This window comes from Geotrypetes seraphini, chromosome 5 (genome assembly GCF_902459505.1).
Source record: "Geotrypetes seraphini chromosome 5, aGeoSer1.1, whole genome shotgun sequence".
NCBI classification, from domain to species: Eukaryota; Metazoa; Chordata; class Amphibia; order Gymnophiona; family Dermophiidae; genus Geotrypetes; species Geotrypetes seraphini.
The window spans coordinates 164,077,051-164,092,249 of NC_047088.1; the positions used below are offsets into that span (position 1 = coordinate 164,077,051).

At 45.2% G+C, this 15,199-nt stretch overlaps 1 protein-coding gene across 5 annotated transcripts in view; it reads left to right on the forward strand.

Annotated features, from left to right (window-relative positions):
- Window positions 1-15,199, forward strand: part of ABCA12 (ATP binding cassette subfamily A member 12) — a 604,574-nt gene that overhangs the window by 318,815 nt on the left and 270,560 nt on the right. For all 5 annotated transcript variants that reach the window (XM_033946149.1, XM_033946152.1, XM_033946153.1 and 2 more), the window contains exon 21: window positions 10,214-10,333. In XM_033946149.1, coding sequence (XP_033802040.1) covers window positions 10,214-10,333 — 120 coding nt within the window. The remainder of the gene's footprint in view (window positions 1-10,213; window positions 10,334-15,199) is intronic.

Here is a 15,199-nt window from a genome sequence, read left to right on the forward strand (position 1 = left end):
TATTGCAGCTTAGTAAAAGGGGGCCTAAATTCCATATAAAAACCATGGTGTATTAAAGAGCTAATAATACTTAGTATTTATGTAGTGCCTTAATCAATCTTGCTTGTGCTAATTCTTAGGTACACATGGTAAATATTGCATGCGTTCAATCTTTCAACAATGTTAATAAACCAATTGAACATTCCTGGACTATACATGCTAATCTAGATAATGCCAATGTGAGCTATAAATGCCAAAGTAACTTTTGATTTCAATGAGCTGCCAAGAAAGTATGTAAGCCACAATATGATGTGAAGATGCCACCTATGATCCAAATTAGAGAATGACACGGTGAAAAAATTGGTCCCCGTCACCGCCCCGTCCCCGTCTCACCATCCCCGTCACCGCCCCGTCCCCGTCTCACCAACCCCGTCACCGCCCCGTCCCCGTCTCACCATCCTCTTCACCGCCCCGTCACCGCCACTGCCACCCCATTCACCGCCCCGTCACCGCCACTGCAATCCCATTCACTTTTCTTTATTTACGTATAAAGGAAACATTCTTTAAAACTTTAAAACTTAGTTAAATATTAGTTAATAACTATACAAAAACAAAACACGCAGAGAAAAAATTAATTAATAAAAATTCTCAAAACTGACACATTTTGATCACTAAATTTAAAATAGTTATTTTTCATACAGTTTTTCAATCACTAATCTTCCACCACCCCTGGGGCTAGCAATGCAAAAACAAACACGACATGTACTTTAAATGCTGCCGTGATTAGCATAGTGACCGCGGCTACGGCTGCAAGTCTCCCCTCCCCCCAGCGATCACGGCAGGAGGGCACCCAACCCCTCCTGTAGACCCCCCCAACGGCCCTCCCGACAATCGCAGCAGAAGGGTACCCAACCCCTCCTGCCGGTCCTCCCAATGGCCTCCCCTTAGATCGCCGGCAGGAGGGTACCCAACCCCTCCTGCTGGACCCCCCCCCCAACGAACCCTCCCACCCCGGAACCCCCTTAGTCTTACTTTTCAAGTTGGACCGGACAGCTCCTCGCTCGTCTGGCCAGCAGGCCTGCCTCCGTCCAAATGAGGCGGGCCCGCCCCTCCCCTCCCCTCCCCTGCCTCCCAATGGCCTCCCCTAAGATCGCCGGCAGGAGGGTACCCAACCCCTCCTGCTGGACCCCCCCCCCAACGAACCCTCCCACCCCGGAACCCCCTTAGTCTTACTTTTCAAGTTGGACCGGACAGCTCCTCGCTCGTCTGGCCAGCAGGCCTGCCTCCGTCCAAATGAGGCGGGCCCGCCCCTACCCTGCCCAACCCACAGGATCCTAGGGCCTGATTGGTCTAGGCACCTAAAGCCACTCCCGCTATAGGAGGGGCCTTAGGTGCTTGGGCCAATCAGGCCCTAGGATCCTGTGGGTTAGGCAGGGGAGGGGAGGGGCGGGCCCGCCTCATTTGGACGGAGGCAGGCCTGCTGGCCAGACGAGCGAGGAGCTGTCCGGTCCAACTTGAAAAGTAAGACTAAGGGGGTTCCGGGGTGGGAGGGTTCGTTGGGGGGGGGGTCCAGCAGGAGGGGTTGGGTACCCTCCTGCCGGCGATCTTAGGGGAGGCCATTGGGAGGCAGGGGAGGGGAGGGGAGGGGCGGGCCCGCCTCATTTGGACGGAGGCAGGCCTGCTGGCCAGACGAGCGAGGAGCTGTCCGGTCCAACTTGAAAAGTAAGACTAAGGGGGTTCCGGGGTGGGAGGGTTCGTTGGGGGGGGGTCCAGCAGGAGGGGTTGGGTACCCTCCTGCCGGCGATCTTAGGGGAGGCCATTGGGAGGACCGGCAGGAGGGGTTGGGTACCCTTCTGCTGCGATTGGCAGGAAGGGTTGAAATGACAAATGAGGAGCACGGTGAAATAGCGGTTCCTAGAAGGGGGTACATTGGCCCGCGGGGACAAACCTGTTCACCGTTTCCGCGGTCGGTGAATGGCCTTGTCCCCGTCACCGCAGCGACTGCTATTTTTCTTCCCCGTTTTCGGCGGTGACCCGCGGCTTAAATGCGGTGGCCGCGGGTAAACCGTCACCGTGTCATTCTCTAATCCAAATGTCCATTTTTCCCATCCTTCTCCAAGAGGGACATATATCCTTTTGGGTCTTCAAGACTGCCACAGTGAAAATGTATGAGATAAATTTGCATACATTGATGATCCACTGCATTCAAATCTATTTCAAAAATATGCATTATAGATATCCTAAAATCCAGACTGGTTTGGTGTAACCTCCAGTGGATGGCTGGGAAACACTCATCTGAGTAATTATTCCCTGTACTGCTAACGATTACAAACGAAATGTATTATGCTCATTATTCTCACAAGCTTCAATCATGTTGTTCCTTGTTTTTACAAAGGAAATGAGCGTTATTTTCCAAAGCAGTTATACAGATATAGTAGTGCTTTATCCATGGATGAAGACTTTTATAAAATGGCCATCTGAAATAGGGATAAACTTTCACATGTACACTTGTACATTCCTAACTTTACCCAGGCTGAGGCAGAAGCATTTCTAGAGACAGGCTTTGGTGAATTTTCAAACCAGAAGCATATACATATTTCTGCTTTGAGAGTTATCCCAGAAAATTTATGTGCAGACATTTATATTGGCTCTTTACCATGTACAACTACTTGGTTAATTTAAGGGTAAATCTATAAAAGGAGGCCTATACTTTATAGAATACTAGAGTAACTTAGTATTATGGGCCTGATTCTGGAAATAGAGCTTGATGTGGTAGATGCTTGCAAAATGGGTGCCTTACACGTGCCAATCACCGGTAGGCGCCACATCCAGAATCACGTCTATTTTCTTCTACAGATGTGTTAAATGTAGGCCAGCATTTTACAAGCCTACATTTAAGGTGTCTTTCTTGCAACTATGAGAAGTGCCTAGGCATGTCTAAGGCCACTTCCAGTGTAAACTATGCCTTTGCTGGAATTAGGCGTGCCTAGATATCTCTGTATGTGCGCCAAAAAATCCCAAAAAACCCTGCATCCCGTTTGGTCCATTAGACAGTGGTACGACACCTACCACCGCCTATAATCGGGATGCCATTTTTAGAATCAGGCCCTATGGGGGAAATTCTATAACCAGCGCCTAAATTTAGGCATCGATAGGTGCCCTGCCGATGCCTAAGTAATTGAAAAATGCAGTCAGATTGCAGCAAGGGAATTCCCCCCTCCTCATCAGCTGAGCGGTAGGGGACTCCTCAAAGCCGCGATTCTGTAGCCGGCACCCTCAAATAATTGACAAACAATCCGACTTGGGCGCCAGTTACAGAATCGTGGCTTTGGGGAGTCCCTGCTGCTCAGCTGATATGGGGAGGGGGCAGAATTCCCCTTCCGTGATCAACTGTGGTCTAGGGGCAAAGATAAGTGGCTGAAATGTAGGCCATTTATCTTGGCTGAAAACGTGCGAGTCTTTAACCGGCGCCCTGAAATGATTGACAGGCGATTGTCAGCCGCAGACTTAGGCACCGGTTACAGAATCCAGCCCAATGTGCCTACAGTTTAGGCACAATCACATGGGCCAGCCAGAGCTGATTTAAGTGAAAGTCCCTAAGCGCCACAGGAACACACAAAATTTCAAGAATTCTACAGAAAAGTCCTACCTCTGTAAAACAAAAAGTTCTTGAAGATAGGTAGTGAGGTAAATAGAACAACTCCAAACAATACACGATCCTCACTAGACAGGATTGAACATCCAATTAAATCAATGATAATTGTTGAACAAAGATGACAAACCAACTTGTGTTATTCTTCACATTTCTTTATTCGAGTATTCTTGCTCCAATGCTATAATGCCCGACGGGACCCGTTTCGCCAACGCTGGCTTTTTCAAGGGTTCCAGCAGGGAGCACTTATTTACAGCTTCCTCTTACTTCCAGGGCTCCTGCTGTCTAGTGAGGATCGTGTATTGTTTGGAAAAGTCCTACCTCTGTCTCACTCATGCTCTGTCCCTGTGTACATCACCTTGCAATTATTCACAGTATATAACATTTCATTGGTACAATGATTGCATATGTTTGTAACCTGTTTTTAATAATGATAAAAAAGAATAGCACTTAGGTGTTATCCTAGCATCTACTACTGCTACTACTACTGCTACTATTAATTATTTATTTAGCCCTACCAGACATACGCAGCACTGTACAGCGTCACAAAGAAGACAGTCCCAGCTCGAAAGAGCTTACAATCTAAACAGACAAACAGGATATCATGGATACTGTTGTAATGTGCAAAAAAGAAGAAATTCTGGACATTTAAAGGGGAAATTTTGTAAATGGCATCTAAAAAGATAGGCACCTATAATGTAGGTGCCCATTGCATATAAATCACACTTAGGCACCTAACTTAAAACTTGGGCACCTGTAACACAGACCAGGGTTTTAAAGGCCTACATTATAGGCAACTAAGGGTCTCGTTTTTGAAGCCCTTTAGCATGGGCTGCCACGGTAACTGCCCCAAAGCCCATAGGGATTTAATGGACTTTGGGGCCATTGTCACGTGGCTTTGTAAAAGAGGGGGTAAGTCCTTTAGAGAATCACGCCTAGCAGCACATAAGTCCTTTACCCCTAAACATATCTACTTTGCCCTCCCTTTTGCAAAACCGCACAAGAGATTTTTAGCGCCGGTCAGTGAGCCGAATCCTCTCTGTGCTGCTCTGACGGTCATAGAGTTCCTACGAGCGTTGGAACAGCGCAGAGCATTCAGTGCGCCAGCTGGCACTGAAAACTCTTGCATGGTTTTGCAGCAAGGCACCATGGGACCTTTTGTAGAATCGCAGCTAAGAAGATATAGAAACATAGAAACATAGAAGATGACGGCAGAAAAGGGCTACAGCCCATCAAGTCTGCCCACTCTGCTTACCCACCCCCTGTCTATGCCCTAATGACCCAATTTCCTTATCTTGACCCTCGTAGGGATCCCACATGGGTATCCCATTTATTCTTAAAGTCTGGAACGCTGTCTGCCTCGATCACCTGCACTGGAAGCTTGTTCCAATGATCAACCACTCTCTCTGTGAAGAAATACTTTCTGGTGTCGCCATGAAATTTTCCGCTCCTGAGTTTGAGCGGGTGCCCTCTTGTGGCCGAAGGTCCCTTGAGAAAGAAAATATCATCTTCCACTTCGACACGTCCCGTGAGGTACTTAAATGTTTCGATCATGTCTCCCCTCTCCCTACGTTCCTCGAGAGTGTAGAGCTGCAATTTGTTCAGTCTCTCTTCGTACGAGAGACCCTTGAGCCCCGAGATCATCCTGGTGGCCGTCCGCTGAACCGATTCAATTCTGCGCACATCTTTACTGTAATGTGGCCTCCAGAATTGCACACAGTACTCCAGATGAGGTCTCACCATGGCCCTGTACAACGGCATTATGACTTCAGGCTTTCGGCTGACGAAACTTCTATTGATACAACCCAAAATCTGCCTTGCCTTAGATGAAGCCTTCTCCACTTGATTGGCAGTTTTCATGTCTGCACTGATGATTACTCCTAAATCTCGTTCTGCTGAAGTCCTAGTTAAAGTTTCTCCGTTCAAGAAGTACGTCCTGCATGGATTTCCGCTTCCGAGGTGCATGACCTTACATTTCTTAGCATTGAAGCCTAGCTGCCAGGTTGAGGACCAACTTTCCAATGTAAGCAGGTCCTGCGCCATATAATTCTGTAAACTGCATTCACTTACTATATTACATAGTTTGGCGTCATCGGCGAATAGTGTTATTTTACCTTGAAGCCCTTGAGTCAGATCCCCTATGAATATGTTGAAAAGGAGTGGACCCAGGACCGAGCCCTGCGGCACTCCACTGGTCACCTCCGATGTTTTAGAGAGGGTACCATTAACCACCACCCTCTGAAGTCTGCCACTCAGCCAATCATTGACCCATGCAGTTAGTGTCTCTCCTAACCCCATCGATTCTATCTTGCTTAGCAGCCTGCGGTGTGGGACACTGTCAAAAGCTTTACTGAAGTCCAAGTACACGACGTCCAAAGACTCTCCCAAGTCCAACTTTCTTGTTACCCAGTCAAAGAAGCTGATGAGATTGGATTGGCAGGATCTACCCTTGGTGAATCCATGCTGACTGGGATCCCGAAGATTCCCTTCATTCAAGATCGTGTCCAATTTGCTTTTAATTAGTGTTTCCATGAGTTTGCACACTATTGATGTGAGACTCACCGGTCTATAATTCACAGCCTCTGCCCTGCAACCCTTTTTATGCAGAGGAACGACATTAGCTAATTTCCAGTCCAGGGGAACTTTCCCCTTACTTAGAGAGAGATTGAATAGCTCAGCCAACGATTTTGCCAGGACATCGCTCAATTCTCTGAGCACTCTTGGGTGCAAATTGTCTGGTCCCATGGCTTTGTTCACCTTGAGTCTTGCCAGTTCACTGTAAACTTCACCTGGTGTGAACTCAAAATTCTGAAACGGGTCTTCTGTGCTTTGTGTTGCCTTCAACTGCGGACCGTGTCCCGGTGCCTCACAGGTGAAGACTGAGCAGAAGTATTCATTCAGTAGTTCGGCTTTATTGGAATCTACTTCCACGTAACTTCCGTCCGGTCTTCTAAGGTGTACTATCCCGCCTGTGTTCCTTTTTCTGTCACTAATATACCTGAAGAAGGATTTGTCCCCCTTTTTAATGTTTTTTGCCAGAATTTCTTCCACTCGAAGTTTTGCCTCCGTAACTGCCATTTTGACCACTGTAGACCTGGTCCTATATTCTACTTTTGCCTCTCTTTTCTCCGTGCGCTTGTAGGAGAGAAACGTTTTTTTCTTCTCCTTAATGAGGTGCGAGATCTCCGCGGTGAACCATTGGGGTTTATTGTTTCTTTGTCGTTTATTTACTGATTTTATGAAGCCGCTAGTTGCTTCATGTATGGTTGATTTCAGTGTTAACCACTTAGCTTCTACATCATCGGTCTCCGCTTGGTCCTGCAGCGTCCGATAGATGAAATCTCCCATACGTGTGAAGTCTGTGCCCCGGAAATTGAGTACCTTTGTTTTTGTGTTTGATCTAGGATGAACCATACTATGTTGTTGTCGCTGGAGGCTAGCGTATCTCCTACTGAGACCTCTGAGACGCTTTCCCCGTTGGTGAGTACCAGGTCGAGGATCGCCTGGGCTCTAGTGGGCTCTGTTACCATTTGTTTGAGATGTGCTCCCTTTATGGAGGTTAAGAGCCTCCTGCTACCGCTGGTTGTCGCTGAAAATGAGTTCCAGTCTGCATCAGGCATATTGAAGTCACCTAGCAGGACAGCTTCTCCTCGTAGAGTGATATTCTCTATGTCTTCAATTAATTCTGCGTCCATGTCTTCCAGTTGTCTTGGGGGTCTGTATACCACACCTAGATAGAGGCATTTTTCTCTGCCTCTTGCCAGGTTTACCCAGAGGGACTCCCCGGTGTACTTAACATCTGTGATCCTGGTGGTTTTGATGTCCTCTTTAATGTATAGAGCTACCCCCCTCCTAACCTGCCCTCTCTGTCCTGATGAAGTAGATTGTAGCCCGGTATAGCCATATCCCACCCATGTGAGTCCGTGAACCAAATTTCAGATATTGCCACCACATCTAGGTCGGCATTCCTTATTTCAGCCTCCAATTCTAGAATTTTGTTACCTAAACTGTGTGCATTGACATACATGGCCCTCCATATCTTGTGTTTGCTAAGTCCCTGTGAGGCGTATCCTACCCGAATCGGTGTGACTCCTAAAGAACTGTTTGCAATGTGGGTACTTACCTTGGACATGGAAGCGGAGTTTCGACTCACCTCATCAGGATAATTCCTTTCTGCACTAATATGTGAATGGGTACCCTCCCCCAACTTACCTAGTTTAAAGCCCTGTGAAGCAGGTGGGCTAGTCGGTGTCCGAAGACGTTCTTACCCCTATTGGTCAGATGGAGTCCGTCTGGTCCCTGAAGTCCTTGTAGCGCTTCCCCATGGTTTAGGAATCCGAAGTTCATATCCCGGCACCATCCCTGTAGCCACTCGTTCGTCCTCTGGATACGTTCATATCTGGCTCTTCCCTTGCCTCTAACTGGGAGGATCGATGATAAAACCACCTGCGCTCCTGTCTGCTTCAGCCTCTCACCCAGTGCTCCAAAGTCTCTGGTGATGGTCTCCGGTGTGTTCCTGGCAGTGTCGTTGGTTCCTATGTGGACAAGAAGCATAGGAAAGTGGTCTCGGGGCGTGAGTAGTCTATCCAGACTGGAGGTGACATCTCGTATCCTGGCTCCAGGCAGACAGCAGACCTCCCTAGATTGCATATCCGGTCTGCAAATTGGTCCCTCGGTGCCCCTCAGCATGGAATCCCCGATGACTATTACTCTGCGCTTCTTTGGGGGGAGCCGGTCAGTTGTCCCTGGAGATGGAGCTGTGTGTTGGGCCTGCTCCTGTTCCTGCTCCTGTTCCTCATCGGCAGTTCCTTCCTGAAGAATCTGGAATCTGTTCCGCAGGGTGAGTTGAGGGGTTGATGTATAGCTGCCCTGTGTGTAAGAAGAAGGAGAAGATGAAGAGCTTGAAAAAGGTGTGTGGGGGGGGGGTCTCCTATGTTTGCCCGTGGAGGAGGTCACCAGCTGCCAGGAGTCAGTGCCGCTAGCCATTTCCTGTATCCCAATTGTTGGTTTCAAAGCTGATGATTTGGGCGTCTCGATGATGGACTTGTCGTGGGCCTGCTCGGTGATTTGGGACAGCTCCTGGACGACTCCATCGATGTAGGCCTTGTCCTCTCGGATGCTTCTCAGGCGTATCACTTCCTCCCTGAGGCTCCTTAGTTCCTGTATGAGATCTCCATCCAGCTGCGCAGCCTCCTCTGTCTGTGTAGAGACTGTAGTGTAGCGCTGGGGGATGGTCTCGGTCTGCACAGAGACCTCTGTCCACCGTCCTGGGTCCTCCTCCTTCTGCACGCAGTCCGTGGTCGCTTCCTGGATCCCCATAGCGACTGGAATACTGGTCTTGATTGTAGACTTCACGCTTCTTGTCCTCCCTGCCATTGCTGAGTTGTAATTGAGGTCTGCCTGTCAGTAAAGAAGAGAATTAGGAAAATTAGAAAAATCTGTCTGTGAGCAGGTGTGAGATTTTGAAAGTTAGGGTGTCTGAGAGTTGGAAGATTGGGGTATCTAGTGCTTGAAAAATAGGGGTGTCTGAGAGACTGAGAGTTTGAGATGTCTGAGAGGGTTGCTGTCTGTGAGTTAGTATGAGAGCCTGTACGATTAGGGTGAAGGGATAGTGTGTTTGAGAGGTCCGCTTGTTGCCCTAAGGCAGGGGTGTCGAAGTCGGTCCTCGAGGGCCGCAATCCAGTCAGGTTTTCAAGATTTCCCCAATGAATATGCATGAGATCTATGCACATGCACTGCTTTCAATGCATATTCATTTGGGAAATCCTGAAAACCCGACTGGATTCCGGCCCTCGAGGAGGGACTTTGACACCTGTGCCCTAAGGTATAGTTGTCTTATGTAGTTTGGCTCTTCTTAAGGCTCTTCGCAAAGGCGTTCTCTTGCGCTCGCCTTCGCCGCGCGCCAAACGGCTGCGCGCCATTGGCTCGTCCCCTTTTATGGGGGGAGTTTGGCTGGTGATGTCAGGGGTGGGCGGAGTTAGCTCTCCCCTCTTCCCCTGCTAGCACCACCTTCTCTGCTCCTCTGCACCTATCACCAAATTAATTTTCATACACATCCAGGTGGGTGGGAGGGTTGGGTAACTGATTCATGATTTAAGCAAGTATGTAAGTGCTGTTTGCTGATTGTTTGACCTGTTAATGTGTTACACTTTTTATATGCTGTTTTTATAAAACCAATAAAAATTATACACTATTATTTTCAATTATGAGCTTGTTAAAGCTCATAATTGAAGCCTATTTACTAATTGAGTTAGACACCTAACATTAGATGCCTATTTATTTAGGTTTCTAACTTTTGGCACCTCTTATATAATTTGCCTCTTATTGAGTTGACTATAAAATTAATTTGACATGAACGTCTGTATCATCTCCTTTATTGGTTGCCTACTGCTTTTTTTCCTCATGAAATTATCCCTTACATGCCTAGATGTTTGCTGCTTTGGTCAGTTAATAAAATTGGGAATATGGTTTCTAAATGTTAGAAAATAAAATGTTATTTTACCTTGTGCATAGACATGATTTAATTTAGTACTGAAATGTAAAAATATAGATGGGTAATAACTAAACTTTTTTCCCATTTAGTCTGTTTCAATGTTGGCCGAGATAAACAAAGTGAATGAAGATGTGAAGAGAAAGCTGAATATACTTCAGGATAATTTTCTTCTGTTTAACAAACTTGTTCCCATCCTGAAAGATATACAGGTTGTTAATGTTCACCTTATAATTTGTTCATTTTCTCTATTGCATACAAATGCATTCTATCTTTCTTTGTATTTCTAGGTCATAACTGTACAAATATTTTGTTGATATGCCTCTGTAGTTAAACATTGTGAGGCCTGACTTCAGCCAGCAGTCGCTCTTTCAAATTAAATGCCAACATCGGGGAACCCTAGTTCTAAAACCCTAATTTACCCCCAATTGTAAAAGCTTGCACTTCCAAATTTGCAACAAGCATGCAAATTTGCATGCAAGTTATAACTTCATTTAATAAGAAGCCAATAATTGGTGTTAATAAGTAATAATGGGCTGTAATTTGCATTAATTTGTGCTAATTGGTACCAATCAGCAGTTATATGTGCACCTGCCCTTAGTGAGTGCCCTATAAGTTGCAAATTCATAAGCGTGTAGTTTCAAAGGGGTGTGGACTGGGAGGATTATGGCATGTCAGCAGTGTTTCAGGCAGTTTTGCACATAGGTTCTAGAATACACCATTGAGTTGGTGTAAATGCTCACGCCTAAAGTTAGGTATTTAAATGTATACTGGCGTTAGCATTCTATGATAGGACAGAGTTTATGTATAGGTAAACTAGGTATGTGATTTAGGCCCACATGTTTAGGAGGGTCGCTCTCAGTTTTTCCCAAGGTGGATTTTTGCCTTGGTAAGAAAGCTGATGGTAGAAAGAATGGTTAGGTGAGATCAGACCAGAGCCACTGCTTCCCTTGGACAGGGCAGGATTAACCAATAGGCCCAGTAGGCACGTGCCTAGGGCCCGAAATGGTCAGGGGGGCACGATGAAGGAGGGCATCATTGTTTTTTTCCAAACGGCGATGGGCCCCTCCAGCATCGATCGGCAACACGGGCTTCCCCCCATTGGCAATGCGGACCCCGTCCCCGATCTGCAAAGCGGCCCCACCCCCATCGACGGAAAGTAAGACAAGCAAGCAATGTGGGTAAGAAAGGCAACGGGAATTTTGCAAGCGGTGCTGCTTGCCCAAAGCTTCTCTCTAAGCTTCTCTCTGACACAGCTTCCTGTTTCCGCCTGGGTGCATGATGGGGCGGGGCAGGGGGCCCAGTGCACTTGTGTGCCTAGGAGCCCTCGACAAATTAATCCTGCCCTGCCCATGGAGATCAGTATATTCTTCCCTTCCCCTTACATTGTTCTTCAGGCAGCAGGAAGAGTCACTGAGCAGTGTTTCTGCTGGGTTTCTTCTAAAGTGAGATCCAAAGGGGTCTCATTTTGGGGAATTTTGAAATGCATTTATATTATAATGATAGGGGCCCAATGTACTTGTTTGCCTAGGGCAGGAGTGGGCCTTCACAGCCCTCGAGGGCCACAACTCAGTCAGGTTTTCAAGATTTCCACCATAAATATGCAAATGATCTATTTGCATGCATTGGAGGGAGTACATACAAATCCATCTCATCCATATTCATTGTGTAAGTCTTGGATACCTGACTGGGTTGTGGCCCTTGAGGAACATGGTTGCCACCATGACCTAGAGCTTACCAAAGAGTTAATTCTGACTCAGATATGTGCATACATGCAGAATAGTGCCTAGCTAGATTATTGCCATTTACAGGCATATGTGTTCACATACATGTGTAAATGACAAGGGTATCAGCATTTATGCATATTTGTGTGTACATACACTTATAAATGATTAGATTATCAGAATTTAGCAGGTACTTACCACCTAACTTTAGGTAGCTCCTTATATAATTACTTCCTTGCAATGAAACTTGAGAGAAAAATGTTTCCCTATTTCCAAATGAGAATTGGCCAACACTCTTGTTTAAAAGTTTTTTACACCAAACATTCCCCCCAGGAGAACAAGAGTGTTAGCCAATTCTCATTTGGATTATAGCTCGGACATTATTGGCAGCAACAGTGTCCGAAGGGTTCTACTATTTGAGCTGCCCCTATTTCCAACACATGCTATTTAAATGAGAGGAAATATTTCCTCTTAAATTGTATTACGCTGGTCATGTCTGGAAAGAAAATCACCTTCTACTCATTAAAAGAAACCTCCATATTTCTGAAGATGCACTTAGGACCAGATTCTGTAACCGGCACCCAAGTAGACGGCCACCTTAAAAGCAGCTGCCGATCACCTGTCACTGGTTATAGAATTTCCCCCTTAAGGATGAAGCTCTTGTCCATCTTGGAGCACAGTAAGACAAGTAAGATAGCTCTAGATTCACTAGATAATTCTAGGAAACATGAGATGACCAAATTGTCTGCAAACACCAAAGTGTTCTTTCCTCTTTCCCCTTCATGTTCACTTCACCTTCCTTTCATGATATAAAACATTTTAGAGATCCCTATATTCTCTCCAGATAGAATCTTTAAAACATACCTTGGATACATTTTCTACAATTCCTAAGGTAAAAGATGTGTATTCTAGGAAAAGTTTAATATACTCAGATTACAGTTATGCACCTTGATCCCTAATGAAACTACATGATGTTCCCTTGCAGAGATCATCGTAGAGTAAGACTTGAATTTAGCGTTCTTCTTAACCATCTTAGTAGAAATGTAAAGATCAGCTTTATTAGGTAGCATCAGCAATAACATTCTTTCATGGTGCCATCTTAACATGCCCACCTTTTACTCCACCTTAATCATCAGTTTAATCCTTCAGTAAATCAATGTGTTCCACTGCACAGTGATACTTCTTTTGAACAGGCATTGTACAGAGTGATTAACATGTAAGCATCCTTCTTGGCGAGGGGTTTCAACCTTCTTTGAATTTCCAATTGCAAGGAGTCCACCAGCACCCCATCTCTGATGAGTCTGTCTTGCTGCCAAAAACCCTCTAACTTTGCCTTCAAGGCTTCAATTATCAGGATGACAGCACACAGGGTAGTTCCTCTTGAACTCAGTTCCTCTGTAACATCCCTGACTTCTATGATCTGAGTCATATTGGTCTAAATCCTTATGCTCCAGGATCTTTCAGTTTTCATCTTGATATTCAATGGCATCTGATGGAGGGCTGCTCGTTGTTCCTCTAACCTATCCAGCATCAGAAAGACATAATTCTACTTGATACCAACATGCTAATGAACTAGTGCACAGCTGCTGCCTCCCACTTCTCATGCAATTCATGTCCACCCCCCTACTTTGGCAGATACATCCTGCTATTTTTCTGAACTTTTCTATCAGTAGCTTTCCTTGCTCCCATGGCATAGGCCTAGCTTCTAGTCCTCCAAAGTTCCCCTTAGCTCCAGTAAGATATGGACTGAGGTATGGCTAAATTTTCAGATTTTCTTGTTTTATTCTTTTTCTCAAAATTCATGGTCTGAAAAGTCAAAGGGGTATGTTTACTAAAGGATATTATGCCTACTATGTATTTGGCATGCATGAAAATTCTTACCATAAAAAATGTTAAAGCAGTAAGTAAATTGCTTGCATGCACTAAACGCACAATATTTATTTTTTTGTGTTTTCTGGGGGGGGGGGGGGGAGGAGTGTCTCAGGGGTAGAAGATGGACATGGACACACGTTATCCAGCTAGCTTGTTCTAGTTGCCATATGCTAAACTGGTTAGCACATCCATAACATGGGAGTTCATGGTGCCTCCTAAATAGGAAATGATAAGTGCTCCCTTGTCAATATTTTCAGGTTACACACACAAATGTGAACATTAGCGCATGACCTGAAAGGAAAATAATGGAGATTGCCTTGTTTCTTAGGGGTGCTAGAAATGAGCTTAGCACTTTAGTCGACATACCCCAAAAATGCTGCATGCCAATGTGGAATTTTTTCAAGTCAAAATGTTGCAAAAATGGTTGTGAACCAATAAATATAGGTATGTCTGAGAGCTATAGAACTGGCAAAATCACCCAGATGTCCTTCTATAGAGCTCGTTATAAGTGATAGCTTAAAACAGACTTTTCTTTAAAATCATGTAGTTATAGTTCAATAAATTTATATTTGAGTTTCATTAATATATTCAAGATGTGTTTAATTCTAAAACAGCAATAAGATTTAGATATTAGTTTATATTACTCATATAGAACAATTCTCTGGCTCAGAAAGCCTCCTGTCACAAGAAGCATAAAGTATAAATCAAATTCTCTAAGTTAGTGGGGTCCCACGAGGATCTCCATTGTCTCCTATACTCTTTAATATCTATATGAGTACTTTGAAAAATTTTAATCTATCAGTTTTGGAGTCCTTATTTACATATACACTTGACAATATATTCATTTTACTTGACGTGGATTTGAATCTCTCCAACTTTGCACAAAACGTAAACCATTGTATTTCTAAGCTTCAAACTTGGGCGTTATCTGTTCAAATTAAATGAAGCTAAAACCAAACTTTTGTGGATAGGTCCAAATCTGGATTACCTTCCCCCCTACTATAACATTGGCTTCATGAATCACTTTACAGATTGAATTCTCTTCTAAAATCTTAGGTATCCTTATAGATTCTTCTCTTACGTCCAAAGATCAAATAAATTATTTGGTTAAGAAGTGTTTTTGTAGCCTTCACATGTTAAGGAGGGTTAAGGCTCTCTTTCATCAACCCAGCTCTCGGCCCCAAGCCGAATTGTGGAGCCGGTAACAGCCCAGCTCTCGGCCCCAAGCCGAATTGTGGAGCCAGTAACAGAGTCCTTCCCTGAATAAGACAGTCCTCGAAACTCGAGTCGGGGGGACAAGGACATATTATGGAGGAGTAACAGTGGTTGTTTTTAGCACACTATAAGCACGAGATAATTTATTCACCGCTGAGGATCATTATTGGGATCATACCATCCTATCCACAGATAAGTCTTTTCAATCTGGATTTTTATGCAATATCTAGTTGGATGGTCAGGGGGACAGTGAAAAACAATGATGGT